Source organism: Gorilla gorilla, chromosome 16 (assembly GCF_029281585.2).
Source record: "Gorilla gorilla gorilla isolate KB3781 chromosome 16, NHGRI_mGorGor1-v2.1_pri, whole genome shotgun sequence".
Classification (NCBI taxonomy): Eukaryota; Metazoa; Chordata; class Mammalia; order Primates; family Hominidae; genus Gorilla; species Gorilla gorilla.
In genome coordinates this window covers 35,251,804-35,268,275 of record NC_073240.2, presented here as the reverse complement: position 1 = coordinate 35,268,275, position 16,472 = coordinate 35,251,804, and the positions used below count along the sequence as shown (strand labels likewise).

The 16,472-nt window shown below is 48.5% G+C and overlaps 1 protein-coding gene across 1 annotated transcript in view; it reads left to right on the top strand.

Annotated features, from left to right (window-relative positions):
- LOC134757268 (serine/arginine repetitive matrix protein 2-like) overlaps window positions 1–16,038 on the top strand; it is a 31,533-nt gene extending 15,495 nt beyond the window's left edge. The window contains exon 3 of the mRNA XM_063698734.1: window positions 15,902–16,038. Within this exon, the coding sequence (XP_063554804.1) occupies window positions 15,902–15,984 (83 nt within the window). The 3' untranslated portion in view covers window positions 15,985–16,038. The remainder of the gene's footprint in view (window positions 1–15,901) is intronic.
- The last annotated feature ends 434 nt before the right edge of the window (window positions 16,039–16,472 follow it).

Sequence of the window (16,472 nt, the reverse complement as noted above, 5' to 3'; positions counted from 1 at the left end):
GCATGAGAGAGAGAGAGAGCGAGAGTGAGAGAGAGAGAGAGCACACAAGCGCACGAGCGTGAGCGTACACAAGGCCAAGTAGCAGGCAGGGCAGAGGGGAGATTCCAACCCCCTTCTGACTCTGGGGCCTATGAACTTAACCATCCAGTGGCAGGGCCTCTCAGCTGGAAATCAGTCACATGCTTCCCAGAAGGTATTTTTATGAGTCAATATACTTGACTTTGGGAATTGGCTATAAAGAGAAAATTTACTACGGGATTAAAGAAGTGTGTACTGGATTAATCTGGCAACCTCTTTTCTTTTTGAGACAGGATCTCACTATGTTTCTCAGACTGGAGTGCAGTGGTGTGATCTTGGCTCACTGCAGCCTTGACCACTTGAGCTCAAGTGATCCTCTCACCTCAGCCTCCAGAGTAGCTGGGATCACAGGCACGTGCCTCCATATCCAGCTGACTTATAAATTTCTCCTAGAGATGGGGTTTCACCATGTTGCCCAGGCTGATCTCGAACTCCTCTGCCTCCCGAAGTTGGCAACCTCTGAATGTGCTGCTCAGAGCTGCCTGTTTGCAAATGAACCAGGAATATTTTTTATACGTGAGGTTAATTTCATGTAGATAGAACACTGCTACAGGAGGCGGGGTGGGGTGATGTCACAGAGCACTGGACAGATAATCAAGACGTCCCCTCGTCGCAGTCAAGCTGACCTCTTTTGGGGCTGTCGCCAGCTCAGTGGTGTCCACCTGCTGTCTGCAGTCTGAGAATCGGGGTGTCCTCAGCTCTCTCCAGCTCTGAAATCTTTAACTGTCTACTGGGTGTATTTGTCTGGAACCTTGCCTCCTGTCCCTGTGGTTCTGCATGTTGCCGGGTGTTTCTCAGGGACACCTGACTTTCCTGAGGGTCCCCAGCCCTGGTGGGAGAAGAGGTTGTGTGACGTCTGACACCCGGGAATTGGTGGGTCTCCATTATCTGAGGAGGGTGTACTTCCCAGGTTAGCTGGGCATGAGTTCAGTTTCAGTCGTATCCTTCCTTCCAGTTTGGGATGGGTTCTGAAATTTGTATTGCAAGTGATGAAAAAGGGGTAAGTGGCTTTTCATCTCAGTGGGGTTAGCTTTGTCGTGGACCCCTGAGCTGAGAGATGGCATGATTAGAAGTCCAGTGCCTCAACCCATGCAGTCTTCTTGAGGACTTGTATCATTGTGTATTGCTTGAAAACGAGCAATCTGTACGGTAACTTTTAGGATTCTTGGTGTGGGAGGGTTTAATATCTGCCCGTGTGCCTCATTTCCTGGGTATCACTGAGGAATGGCTCTCTGATTTTCAATTTTAAACCCTTATCTTGCCACAGTCAGTCTTTTATACAGAGCAGAGTGCTGGAGATGGGCTGCAATGACAATGTTCCTAATGGGATGGGTTTTATTTCGAGCGAGTGGACTGTGACAACTTTTAGGTACCTTCATGTGACTCTTCTCACAATAGCCGATTTTCTTCTCGTTTAATGGAAAATTAGTAGCTGAAGCCTGTTTCACGTCTCTGCCCCCGTGGTGGCCTGGGCAGACCCTGGCTCATCTCCCAGAGCAAATGTCAGACAGGCCAGCCACAGCCCAAGGAAGTGGGGGCAAAGGGGGCGCCCCAGTGTGATCTCGAGGGCCCATGTGGTTTTGTATGGAGGGCAGAGTTGTTGTGCTGTTGGCTTTTCAGCAGGAGCCAGGCAGAGCAGCTGTCCGTGGGCTGCCCTGTTGGCCAGGGATGTTGACCAGGATGTGGAAGGAATCAGGCGGGAGCCCCCGGCGGGATGGTCATTGCAGTGTCTCTGCACCTAAGTGATTTGTTTTCACAGACATCAGTGCTCAGGATTGATCAACCTCAGGATCATCAATGCTTGGAAAGGGTAGAGCTTGTGTCCCATCAGAGATGTGACTCCGAATCTGTGGGTACTCTCCCAAGGCTGACTCATAAAATGAATGGGCACCTGAGCCACTCCATGTGATGCTGAAAACCAGGAGCACTCGGGTGACGCTTTCAGCCATGAAGTCTGCCTTTCCTCAGGGGAGTGGCCGCCGATGGTGTGTTTTCTATTTGAAGCAACTCTAAAGGGTCCCACCCAAGTTTCAGAAAGAAACTCAGGTTCTTGACATATGCAGGGGGAACCCTTTCATTTCTAAAATCTGTTAAAAATTTTACTATTGCTGAAAATATCCTCTTACGCATTTGCAGTGACACCTCCATCCTCACTGCAGTGATCCGTGAGTGCAGGCCTGTGCCCGTGACCTGGCTGGACCCTGGGGTTTTCCTGCGCCGCTGGCCCTGAGCTGCTTGTGCTGTCAACAGGGCAGCCCTCCGGGTCTGGATAAGAGGTTCTGCGTGCTCCTTACAGTTCAAAGCAGGCTTGGGCCATCTTCCCTGCCTGCTGCCTTGTCCTCCAGTAGTAAATCACGCCCCTGTCACTCCCTGATGAAGCCACTCCACTGAGATTGTTGATTTTACACTGAGGCTTCTCTTTGGGATACCCCAGGCTCGTGGTTACCCGATGGAGGAAAAATTCTGGGAGAATCGGCTGGTGAGATGCCTGACACCGCTCTCCTGGCATCTGACATCAAGGATATCTTAATTTTCTTAGTTTTTAAAAATTGTGGTAAATACACAAAAGATGAAATTTACCATCTGAAATACTTCTAAGTGTATGATTCTGTGGCATTAAATACACTCACAGTGTTGTGCAACCATCACCACCATCCATCTCCAGAACTTTCTTCATCTTGCAATCTGAAACTCTGTGTCCACTAACTCCCCTTTCCGCCTCCCCCAGCCCCTGGCAGCCACCATTCTACTTTCTGTCTCTGAATTTGACGACTCCAGTTGCCACATGTGAGTGAAATCATACAATCATTTGTCTTTTTCCAACTGGCTTCTTTCACTTCGCGTGACGTCCTCAAGGCCCACCTGTGTTGTAGCGTGCGTCAGAACTTCCTTCCTTCTTAGGGCTAACTACTGTCCCCATTGTATGGGTAGGCCACACTTTGTTTGCCGTTCATCCCTCAGACATCGAGAATATCTCACATAGTAGAGAGAGTCAAAGAATCCAATGAGGGCTTCATCTTGGCCACTCATGCTCTCTGTAGCTCCACCCTCTGCAAGGGTTGGGTGGACAGCCCGAAGCTACCTGCTTATCCTGCATTGAGCAGACGGGCCTGGTGCTGGGCGCAGAGGATGCAAACTGGAGCAGGAGCCAGTTCCTGCCCTCAAAGTGCAGCAGCAACATGCACTCCAGCCTGGGCAACAAGAGAGAAACTCCGTCTCAGAAAAAAAAAAGAAAGAAAGAAAGAAACGGGAGCTGGGGAGAGGGGGCCTGGAGACGGGAGTCCCACGTGGCCCTGCCCTCCGTACCTGGCTGAGCAACGCTTTCCAGTTCTTTTCCAGGGTTGTGGATGAGGCCCCACTGCCTGCGAAGAGAGGCCCTGATAAACCATCTCTTGCTTTGCTAAAGAGGGGACACCTTATCAATGATTCACATTTCCTTCATTTTAAGCATGAAGAAATTAATCCAAGGGCCGGGCGCGGTGGCTCAAGCCTGTATTCCCAGCACTTTGGGAGGCCGAGGCGGGTGGATCACCTGAGGTCAGGAGTTCGAGACCAGCCTGGCCAACATGGGGAAACTCTGTCTCTACAAAAATACAAAAATTAGCCAGGCGTGGTGGCGGACGCCTGTAATCCCAGCTACTAGGGAGGCTGAGGCAACAGAATTGCTTGAACCTGGGAGGCGGAAGTTGCAGTGAGCCAAGATCACACCATTGCACTCCAGCCTGGGCGACAAGAGTGAGACTGCGTCTCAAAAAAAAAAAAAAAAAAAGAAATTGATCTAAGAGGCTGACCTGGCAGCTGGAAATTCTTCCTCCCCACAGCACCTTTTGGGGACTGGAGCTAAACTCAGCCACCTTCTCCGTAGCCCCTGCCACCCACCCGGCTCTCACCTGAACCGTGGGCACAGGCCATCCTGCTCCCACTTTTCCAGCCCCTTAATTCATCCCTCAAGGCCACAAGGAAGCAAGGAAGACGTTTCTTAACCACAAATGTGCCATATGTTTGCGCCAAGCCCTGTCTTGGCTCATGTCACCTACAGGGTGGAGTCCAGACTCCATGGCATGACACAGGAAGTCCTCCCACATCTGGTCTCTGCCCACCTCTCTGCCTTCTTCCTATAATTTAGCCTTGCCAGCTCAAAGCTGGCCCCAAAGACCTCACACCCTTTTCCTTGGAACTTCTCATCTCTCCCTACACGCTTGCAAAAGTCCTCGCAGAAAAAATCTTGTAAAACAATCAAGACCATAACATTCACATACCTTCTATTTGGTCAATGCAGAGACACAGATCTTTGTTCCAAAATTTGCATTTAAATGCAAAGCTTCAGAGCCTGAAAACATCTAAAATTATACCCAGGACTGACAGCTGGCCTAGGCTCAATGTCTTTGGAATTTGCTGTACTAAATTTGCTACCGTTTGAATGTGTTCCCTCCAAAACTCAGCTGTTTCTAATGTGAATATGATGCAAAAAGTGAAAACTTTATACATCTTTACAGCAGCCTAGAAGTACAGATGAAGCAATCCTTTTTTTTTTTTTTTTTTTTTAAGAATCTACAGTTACTACAACTAACTGAAAAAGTGGGAAATCTGGAGACCAACACATAGAAGAAGAAAAATGGCAGTCAAAGACTCACTGTCCAAATTGGACATTTATTTAAACCAGGGTTTCTCAGCCTCAGCGATGTGTATATACTGGGCCAGACAATTTGTGGAGGGTTCTCCTGTGTGTTGTAGGACGTTTAGTAACACCCCCTCTACCCAAGAAATGCCAGTAGCACCTCCCATCATGACCAGTTGTGACAACCAAAAATGTCTCCAGATTATTTCCAAACACCCCATGGGGGGCAAAAATCTCCTTCAGTTGAAAATTACTGTGTAAACTAGAGCTACATCCTAGATCTTAGAAAAAGATGTAAGCTTCCCAAGTCAGCCCTGCATACCATTGGTACGGAAATGAAATAAGAGCCTAGAAGGAAACAAACAAAACTATAATCTTATTTAATATAAAAGTAAAAATGCAAAAATAAAACACTACCATATGCATTCTAACAGTGTTTATTATAGGAATACAAGGATGATTCAAAATTAGGAAAATTTCATCAGGTAATTCACAGATTATATTTCTACATAGAATTGAAGGCACAATCATGAAAAACAAAGTAGCTCTATATGCATTAAGTCCACGATCTATTCTGTGAGAAACACAGGTTGCGGGTGTCTTACAGAAGGAAAACCGAACACTGAACACATATTTCTTCCATCTGCTCTTTTTCCTGAGGCTCCATGGGAATTACAGTGAAGAATAAACATTGTATAAACACACACAATTACAAAAAAAAAGGAATGGGGTTACTAAGAGAAGAGAATTCACCTCCAATAGACAGTGACAGTAAATGGGAAATGGTTAATTAATGAAGCAAAGCAAACAAAGGTGGAGGTTAGGGGGATACCGATAACAAGGAGGCTAATTTGTCCCACAGTACCCTGCAGAGGCACTAGACTCAGACACCAGGTACCCCGGAGAGTGGGACTGATAGGCAAGACTGAAAACAGATTAACCAAAAGCCTACATACAGAACACATTTTCCAGGCCCTGAAACACATTGTTCTCCCACATTTCCTTAAGCAGAACCCCAGCAAACATGTATCTACCTCAGGCAAGAGAACGTAGATTTCACCTCCAGAGGAATGGAGTAGTTCCTGCCATCATTTATGATTGCGCAAAGAGATAAGATAGAGGGGTGGGGATAACAATTGGGAATCAGCATAAATTCCCCCTAAAAACCCTTTCCCCTAAAAGCTATCAGTTGACAAGTCTTGGCCAGAAAGAACTCCCAAACTTCTTTTTTTATTTATTTATTTTTTTTTTTTTTTTTGAGACAATGTCTCTTTCGCCCAGACTGGACTGCAGTGGCATGATCATAGCTCACTGCAGCCTCAACCTCCTGGGCTCAAGCAATCCTCCCACCTCAGCCTCCTGAGTAGCTGGGACTACAGGCGGGCACCACCACATCTGGCTAATTTTTATTGTTTCTAGAGATGGGGGTCTCACTGTGTTGCCCAGGCTAGTCTTGAGCTCCTGGGCTCAAGTGATCCTCCCACCTCGGCCTCCCAAAGCACTGAGATTATAGATGTGAGCTACCACACCCAGCCTCCCAATCAGTCTTTTGGTCCTTCTCTCAAATATGAACAAAAGGGGGCATTTTAAAAAAGATGACAAATGATGAGCAACATAGAATAGATATTTTGGGAAAGGCTTTTGAAAGAAAAATAAGACCAAAATAAACTAAGAAAAAAATTATTAAAGAAAAAAGACATGCTAGGGAGAGGACAAAAGAGTATCAAAATAGCTCCTTAAAGACACTTGTGAATATATTACATCTATAAAACAAAACATAAAATATGAATAAGGAGTAATCAGAGAAGAAAAAGTTCTCAGAACTCAGGCTTCATCTTTGGAGTTGGTCCCCAATGAGCCACAACTCCTGTCATTCACGTCCTCAGAAGGGCCCATTCCACAGTGAATCTAGGTTGCCTCCGAGACTTACTTTAACCTATAGAATGTGGTAGAAATGAAACTGGACCTGTTCTAGGTCTAAGCCTTAAGAACATCTGACAGCTTGCACTTTTGTGCTTCTGGAAGCCAAAAAGAAGAACTGACTATCCTCTTGGAGAAAGAGAAGCTACATGAAGAGGGCCAAGAGTATGAGATGCTATGTAGAAAGGCCACATGAAGAAACACCAAGGCAGCAGACCTGTGGGTGAAGAAGCCGTCTCAGACATTCCACTGCAGCTGAGCATCCAGACGACCAGTCGCTGACACTGTCTAACTGCACAGTGAGAGCTGCCAAATGAGACCAGCAGAAAAACTGTCCAGCTAGCCCATTAACCCATACAATAGTGAGAGAGAGACAAATTTGCTGTTTTATGCCATTAAGTTTTGGGATAATTGGTTAAGCAACAATAAATAGCCAAAACAAAACTTAAAGTTATGACTAGCCAAATAAAATTTCCCAAAAGCTTGTATACACATGGTCACAGCAGCAGAATTCACATTAATCAAAAGGTAGAAACAACTCAAATGTCCCTCAGTGGATGAATGGATAAATAAAACTTAATATAGCCCTTCAGCTGCAGTGAGCCGAGATCACACCACTGCACTCCAGCCTGGGCGACGAGTGAAACTCCATCTCAAAAAGTAAAAATGAAAATAAAAATATAGCCATTCAGTGGAATATCATTCAGCCACAAAAATGAACGAAGTACTGACACATGCTACAACAGGGATGAACCCTGAAAACATTATGTTGGTGAAATAAGCCAGACACTAAAGGGCACATATTGTCTGATCCCGTCTTTATGGAATATCCGGAATAGGCAAATCCAAAGTGAGAAAAAAAAACAGATTTTTCATTGTGGGGGCTGGGGGCAGAGGGAAGAATGGGGAGTGACTGCTTAATAAGTACAGGGTCTCCTCTGGGGGCAGCGAAAACGTTCTGGAACTAAATATCAGAGGTGGTTGCACAACATTGTACTAAATGCCACTGAATTGTACACTTTAAAATGGTAAACTTTATGTTACATGTGTATTACTACAATTTAAAAATAATGGGAGAAGCAAGAGTAAGGAGAGCCCTCTAAGGGTCTCATACTGCCCTGTGAGAGCCCCTTCACCTAAGCTCTACGGAGGTCACCCGCCAGTTTGTACTGCGCTAACCCTCCAGTGACTGACACCCAGGCAAAGTGGGAGATGACCCAGGAAGGGGCTGGGTCAACCAGGCAGCAGAGGCAGCTGCCCATCAACCACTGACACCCCCTTCTCCTGGTCACCTGCCTCACATACCAGGTGCCACTCTGGGTCCGTTTGTGGGGAAGGTGGAAGCTCCGCTGCTTACAGCCCCCAGAGCTGCAGAACTAGGGAGAATTCCATTTGGTTTTGTTCAGTTCTCAAATGAGAAAATCTTCACCAACCCTTTCTAATACCATTGCTTAGGGGCCAGCATGGCTGGTTCTTCATGTTTGCTGCAAACACCTGCAATTTTTCCATCCTGCTAACTTAAAAGCAAGAAGCCCTGTGTGCATAGTTTAATGACAGCAACCTACTGGGGCTAAGAATCATTCACGTGGCTCTATCGAAGGCTCAAGCCTGCAGTTCTCTCAGGAGGCTTGACCTGTGACCTCTCCTGTATTCACCCAGTGGCCTCCACACTCGGCCTCGAGCCCTGCACACATTCTGAGAAAACTAGCTTGACATCTGAAAAATGAATGTAACGATGGTGCCCAAGCCAGAAGGAAATTAAATGACCAATAGTAAGTCAGCATTAGATTTCAGTTTCCAGAGGGCATTTTCTACAGTATTTAACTTCCACTCATTTACACAGGCCAGATCTCTGTTCTCCTAATATGGGGAGTCCACAGTTCCGGTCAATAAGATTAGTCCTAATAAGAAAAAAACTGAGTTTAGTCTCGATGGAACTGCCTAAGGCTACAGACATTAAAACAAAGGCCTACAACTCATAATTTGAAAAACAAGTTTCACCAGATGATCTATAAAGAAGGTACCAATGATCCAGTTAACTTCACTAAATCTACCTGTCTGCTTTTAGGAATATACACAGTAGAATATCTGGGATATTTAAACTTGTGGAAAAGGTGAAAGAATAGCAGAAATCGCTGTTATTTGATGGTGGATTTAACGATATCTGTTTATTTTAATGACACTCATAAGACATGCCCACAGTCACTTTACTATAAGCCACAGCCTGTAGGATCTGTGTTCCTTCCACTCCTGCCAAGGTGGGATCATGACCCATACAAGACCTAGGAGAGAAGGGGAGGCTCCCCCACTCCCACTCAGGATGTGGTTGTATTATTTACTCATGGCTCATTTTGGTCTTGAATGTCCTCCTGAAACCTCCCAGGGATGTGCCCACCCACCGCCCCATGACCACACACGCCAGGTCCGCAGGTCCACAGGCCTGAATGGGTGTAATCACAGCTCATCCCTACTGTGGCTACATCAAAATAGTTTTGATTTGGCCCAAAATGTTTTTGCTTCTTTGTGGGTGATACAGTTTGGATATTTGTCCCCACCTCAATCTCATATTGAAATGCAATCCCCAATGCTGGTGGTGGGGCCTGGTGGGAGGTAAGTGTCTGGATCATGGGGCAAATCTCTCATGAATGACTTGGGCCATCCTCTTGGTGATAGGTGAACTCTTGCTCTGAGTTCACAAGAGATCTGGCTGTTTACAAGTGTGTAGCACGCCACCTGCACAGCCCCCTGATCAATCAATCTCTCTCTCTCTCTCTCCCCCATTCTCACCACGTGAAGTGCTAGAACAGCCTAATCCAGTGTGATTCTGGCTACATGGGTTCAGACTGGCTCAACTTAGCCTTAGAGGGTCCATTGGCTCGAGCCCGTTCATCATCCAAAAACCTTTTATTTCTTATTCCTTTTATTGTGGTAGGTATACATAATGTAAAATTTACCATCTACACCTACATTTTTAGGTGTAGAGTTCAGTGGCATTAAGTACATTCACACTGTTGTGCCATCTTCACCACCATGCATCTCCAGAACTTTTCCATCTTCACAACTGAACCTCTGCACCCATTAAACACCAGCTCCCCACTCCCTGCTCTCTCCAGCCCCTGGCCACCCCCATTCTACTTCCTGTCTCTGTGACTCTACTGTGGGTGCCTCAGAGAAGTGGAATCACACAGTACTTGTCCTTTTGTGACTGGCTCTAGCAGGATGTCCTCAAGGTTTATCCATATTGTAGCCTGTGTCAGAATTTCCTTCCCTTTTCAGGGTGAATGAAATTCTATTGCATGTGAAATCCTTTTCTTTTGTACTGTGTTCGCTATGCCAGCGGCTCAGAAGAGCAAGAGGAGCCCTGACCCGCCACCGCTTTGTCTGTGGAGTGGGTTTTGAGGGCTGGAGAATGGCTGGATGACGCCCCTCTCTTGAAGATGAACACAAATATTTCTAAAAGTGGCTAGCATGCTATTGTTCACATACTTGGAACCCAATGAATGAATCAAGAGGGGGCAGACAGGCTCCAGAGGCAGAATCAGAGGCCACCTGCAAGCAGGTGAGCCGAAGGACAGAGGCTGATGAGACGAGGGTAAATGAGTGATGCCGCCACACACAGCAACAGCCTCCACCCTGACGTCGCACCCGAGCAGCTCTTGGGGAGCGATGTCTCCCCACTTTAAGTCCAGCTCAGGCTCCCTGACCTGCACAGCCTGGCTGCACCCAGAGCACACCCGGCGGGCCACCCATGGGGCAGACCCAGAAGTGAGTCAGCACCCAGTGTCTCTTAAAAGGCCCAGTGTCTCTTCAAGGCTGAGTGCGGTGGCTAACACCTGTAACCCCAGCACTTTGGGAGGCTGAGGTGGGTGGATCACCTGAGGTCAGGAGTTCTAGACCAGCCTGGCCAACATGGTGAGACCCTGTCTCTACAAAAATACGAAAATTAGCCGGGCATGATTGCGGGTACCTGTAATCCCAGCTACTCGGGAGGTTGAGACAGGAGAACTGCTTGAGCCCGGGAGGCAGAGATTGCAGTGAGCTGAGACCATGCCATTGCACTCCAGCCTGGGCAACAGAGCAAGACTCCATCTCAAAAAAAAAAAAAAAAAGGACCAGGACCAGACAGAAGCCTGGACCACAGGCAGCTGTTGACACTGCAGGAGTAGAACAGCTTCTATGAGCCTAGCCCAAACATCCTTCAGCTACAACAGTTTGGGCCTTGGCTTGGTCTCAGCTGGAGAGAGATCAGCTTCTCTTCTGTGAAGGTTGACTGGGGAGTTGGGGGCAGACGTGGGTGTGGCAGGTCCTGGAGGCCTCTATCAGCCCAGGGGGCTCCATTTCATTCCACATCTCCTTTCTGCACATGTCTGAGTTGTGTGTAGTTTTCCTGAGCTGCTCATGGTATTATCTGACATAGGATTAGGAGTTATTCTTGGTCAGCCCCCTATTACCATAGTCCCTTGGGGTAAAATTCCCATGACTGCCATCACCATGGGACTTCCTATGCATCCCACAGCCCCCTGTAAACACGGAATTGCTGTGCATGACAGGAACAGCCCCAAAGTGAAGTCAGCTGACACTTAATGTTCTTTAGAGAGAAGACAAGACATTAAAATACAAGTGCTGAAAATCCAGGAGTCAATATGATTTCCATTCCAAACCCAAGCTCTCAGTACACAGACACACACACACACACACACACACACACACACACACATTCATGAATTCTTCTCAGAAAAAAATAGTAGTTAAGGCTTTAAAAAATATGAAAGCAGTCCACATAATTGGCCAAATAGAAGTTCCTTCACCCGAGTCCAGTAATCACATCTTCTTTATATATTCACAGTGAGGCTTTTTTTTTGGAAGGCGGCTTTTCAAATGTGTTTATTAGAATGCACGCTGACTTTGCTATAATTAAAATACAGTTATGCTGACATCCACTGCCCTCATTAGCATGCGTTTCTTCCCCGAGGTTTTGTCAAACCTTCAGAAAATCCTTTTCCAAATAGGTATTCACAGCTGATTGCCCGTCAGGCCAAGGCCCCCCAGCTTTCAGACACCCGTCCATTGTGAAATGCACTCTGGCCCCGACCCCAGCCACCAGGCCGCCCAACACTGGCCGCAGCAGTGGGTGAGCACCAGCACCCCCACGTCTTTGCCACTGCCCTGCTGGTCTGAGTACACCCCTGAGGATTGAGGGGCTCTCCCACACATACTGCCCCACCATGAGCAGACCCAGGGCAGTGGCCAAGAAATTGAACCTGTCTTCTAGGGTGGGAGGAGGGGTGTCTTCTGCGAGACACCAGTTGCCCCTCAGCCCTCAACCGGCTTTAGTCCTGAGTCTGAGCGGTGAGCTTAAGAGTGGCTGGAGCATCCACGCAACATGTCTCCCAACTGGACCAATGAAGAGCTCAGCCACCATTAGAACTGTAAGGCACCCAGCACCCCCCACCGCCTCACTTCAGCATCTGCGAGGCCTGTACCCTGAGGTCCCTTGCTCTAGGGCCCCTCTGCTCCCTTCCCCGGGACAGCTAGAGTCCTACCTGCTCGTGGGGCCACTTCGGCCTCTCTTCTGGGGTCCTGGTCTTGGGCTTGAAGCCTCTCTGGGGGTCTCCAGGGTGCTTGGCTTCGGGAAGGAGGTTCAGCGACTTGGGCCTCGCCTCTTGCCTGCTGGGGCTGCAGCTGGCCTTGATGGGTGGGCAGGCCTCTGCAGAGTCCCCAGGTCCTAGCTCAGGCCCATGCTCGGGGCTGGCCTCGCTGGTGCTGGTGATGCTGGTCATGCTCAGGCTTACCTTGATCTCTGCCACGATCTGGTCAATGTCCTCCTCCTGGTCCTCCAGGTCCCCGTCCCCGCACCTCAGGGGGTAGGCAGAAGCGCTGGTGTTCCCGTTAGCCTCCACAGGGTAGTAGTCCTGGTAGCCCTCTTTGCTGGGACAGTAGTGACCGTCTTCTTCCTGGTCATGGGCCTCCAGGACGGAGGACACATCCTCCGTGATGGGCAGTTGGCCATCAGGGTAGTCCTGGCTGCCTTTAGCCCCGTGACCATGGGGGTGCAGGCCCGCCCAGCCCGTCCACTCCACTGCATCCTGGCACCCATCAGTGTCCATAGGATGCGCGCCGTGGGCCAGGTACACCTCCCCGTTGCAGTCCATGCCCTCCAGGTAGCTGTCATCCTCAGGGCAGTAGCGGATGTAGTAGGGGATGCCCTCCTCCTCCTCAGGGAGGCCCTCGTCATAGTCGTCCTCCTCAGAGGTGTTGTTCACGTAGTCGGAACTGGAGTCCCCATCGGGGCTGTGGTTGTGGCACTCCTGCTCCTTGGGCGTGGGGCTCTCTGGCCGCAGGGCGACCAGCTCCAGGCCCTCGGGCACATAGCCCTCCAAGGGCAGCTCCACGTCCTCGCTCTCGGGCTCCTGGTGGTGGGGGACAGGACCCGGCCTTGCCCTGTGGTCCAACATGCTGCTCCCTGCGCTCTCAAGCTTCTGGTGGGCCATGGTAGACGCTTCCGGTGGACCATGGTAGACTCTTGTGGTGGGGCATGGAGGGCGCTCACACAGCCATCATTCCCCAGAGGCAGCCACTGTGGGGAGGAACATTGGCAAGGACAGAGTCAGAACCCCACAAAGCCTGGCCACGTGTGGGGCCACTCCACCGCCACAGCACCTCCAACCACGTTCTCCCACAGCAATGTGAAAAATGATAGCTGAAGATTTTCATTGCTGCAGTCTTTTAAAAAACTGGAAACAACCTAAGTACCCATAAATAAGAGAATGTTTAAAAAAAGTGATGGCAGAGTTCACGTGCTAGAAGAGTTGGTGGCATTTTTAAAGAGGCAGGGCAACACGCACTACAGTGAGGGATTTTACAGGCCTATTTTTGAGGGAAAATGGCAAGTGAGTTACAGCAAGCACACGTGTGTAGATCCCAGTTACAGGTCCGTCAAGATGTCTAGAGAATACACACACCGCCCAGCCCATACATACACGCAAAGGCACACAGAAAGGGGAAACCCCTCAAAGGCTTGTCAGCCACGTCCTCTGGGGAGGGGAGTGGGGAGAGAGGTGGGAGGGGGGAGAGAGGTGGGAAGGGGGAGAGAGGTGGGAGGGGAGAGAGAGGTGGGAGCAGAGGGGGCCTGGACATTTTACTTTATTAAAGATGTATGTACTGGTTGAGTGTTTCACCAAAACGCATTTAATATTCACCAGCATTATAATCAAATCTACCTGTGCACCTTTGAGGGTCTCCTCTTCTAGCTGGGGAGATGTCAGCACTGAGACAAAACAACCTGTGGGGAAGGGCAGACAGCAAAGGGAGGAAGCAGGACTTCCCGCATGGGCTGCTGCTCTGGGCATCAGGAGAGGTAACAAACAAGCTGGTCTCCTCTAGGAAGGCAGCCACTGGAGCAGAGGAGCCAGCCTCCCACAAGATCAGGACATGAGCACGCCACAGGGCACAGCCAGAGACACCTGAGACACAGGAGGCGGTGCTGACCCAAGGGAGGGCAGGACCAGGGGATGTGCCGGCCAGGACAGCCAGGGGTGCACAGGCAGGCAGTATTAATTTGGGGAAAACTAAATCATTCAGTTTCATTCAATGAGTAGTTTGCATGCAAATGTGTGTGGCGGGGGTGTGTGGTGTGTTCATGAGATACAGTGTGTGTGGTGTGTATGTGGTAAATGTGTAGTATGGTGTGGGTGTGCGGTGGTTGTGTGTGTATGGTGGCGGGGCGTCCTGGAGGGTGTGGTGTGTGGAGTGTACTGTGTATGGTGTGTGGTATGTGGTGTGGTGTGATGTGAATGTGATATGTGCATGTGTTGTGTGGAGTGTGATGTGTGGTGTGTGTGGAGTGTAATGTAGTGTGGAAGGCTTGAGCGTGTATGTATGTTTTGTGTGCATGGTGTAGTGTTTGTGGTGTGTGATATGTATGCAGTGTGTGTAATGTGTGTGGTCGGTGTGTGGTGTGTATGGGGTATGTGTGTGGTGTGTATGAGGTGGGCATGGTATGTGTGTGGTGCATGTACGTATGCACACACATGCACACATGTGCACTGCAGGTGACAGGCAGACCGGCAGCCTGGGACATGCAGCGGTGATCAGCTCAGCCAAGGCAGGGCTCAGGGTGGGAGTGGCCAGGCCCCTGGCAACTCAGGACCCTGGATGAGAGTCCAGGAGGAAAGAACAAGCTGTGTCCCCATCTCCACCCAAGTTCATCACTAACATGAACCTATAGTCTGCACTGAAACTGTTCCACTTCTGATTAGAATCAGAAACACTTCCAGACGGGCTCAGCACAGCCAAGTGGGGACTGTCCTACAACGACACGGTGTAGGGGTGGGCAAAGGAATCATGGCAGCAGCTACCTTTTGTTTTTTAAAATGTGAAACATTTCTGAATGGCTTAAGCAACATCTATTTAATTTAAAAGCTCTACTGAGATGAAGAAAGAAAAAGAATACATGCTCAGCTCCAGAGACACGTAAAGGGACAGAGATTGGGGGACAGAAGGAAGTGCATTAATTCCTTCCACGACCCCTGAAGAGCAGCGGTGGGTCTGAGCATCCTATCTCCAGGAAGCAGGCCAGCAGGCAAGCCAGCTGCCACCTCGTCCTGTGCAAAGCACAGGCACCGTCCCCAAAAGTAGGCAAATGACTGTCTTATTTGTTCAGGGGAAGCAAAATGGTCCAGGGTTGGTAGCCGCGTTTTTTTCCCAACAAGACCTAACTGCTGTCATCTTTCTGTGGGACCCAGACTCCGTGAATAGAGTGAAAGGCGGCCAGCAGAACCCAAACTGTTCTGCCACAGGCTCCTCCCCACAGAGCACAGCTCAGTGCAACACAGTCCCCAAATCCAAGATGCAGAATCCACAAAGAGAAAACCTTCTGCTCCAGAAGGTACTTACAGGAAGTCAAAATTAAAAACACATCTTCTTATGGTTCTTTTTTTCTAACATAATCAATTATTTCTTACTGCAAAACCTAGATGTTTGCCATTTGTAACCAGAAATAGTTTCTCATAAAACAACCATAAAATGTAAGTTATTCAGTGACCCATCTCTCTGGAAAAGAATAACACAGTATGAAATTGAGGTATTGCCCCAAAAATCAAGACGATGGGCCCTGAAACTCTAAATACTTGAATTTTTAAGTAACTTCATATCAAGCCCATTTAATAGAAACTATGTCAAGCAGACACACTGTTAGAACTGATACGAAAATAAAATTTCAAACTGACACAGCTGTATCAAAAAAAAAATAAATGAAAAGAGAAAAATTGCTTCATTGCCTTTTAGGATTTCCAAAGATGATGTTAAACCCAGCCACAGTTCTGATCTCCAGGAAAGCAATTGCTGTGGTACAAAAGGACAAGGGTTAAAAGAGAACAGTGGGAGCTCTCTTTCCCAACTAACTCACGCAGTGTGACGCAGAGGCTTTCAGCACAGCCCAGGGTGCCCGGGACTGAAAACTCCTTCACCAACCCCCTCCACAGGTGGGAAATACTCGGATCTTCATTCCTGTGACACAAGACCTTGAAAGTTGCTGAAAGATGCTAGTCCCATCTGACTGGGGCAGCATTTTCATTTATTGCACACCATTGGGTTTTTTTGTTGTTGTTTTTGTGGTTTTATTTGTTTATTTTTTTTGAGATGGAGTTTTGCTCTCTTGGCCAGCCTGGAGTGCAGTGGCACAATCTTTGCTCACTGCAACCTCTGCCTCCCAGGTTCAAGCAATTCTCCTGCCTCAGCCTCCCGAGTAGCTGGGATTACAGGCGCGTGCCACCATGCCCGGCTAATTTTTGTATTTTTTTAGTAGAGACAGAGTTTCAACATGTTGGCCAGGCTAGTCTTGAACTCCTGACCTCAA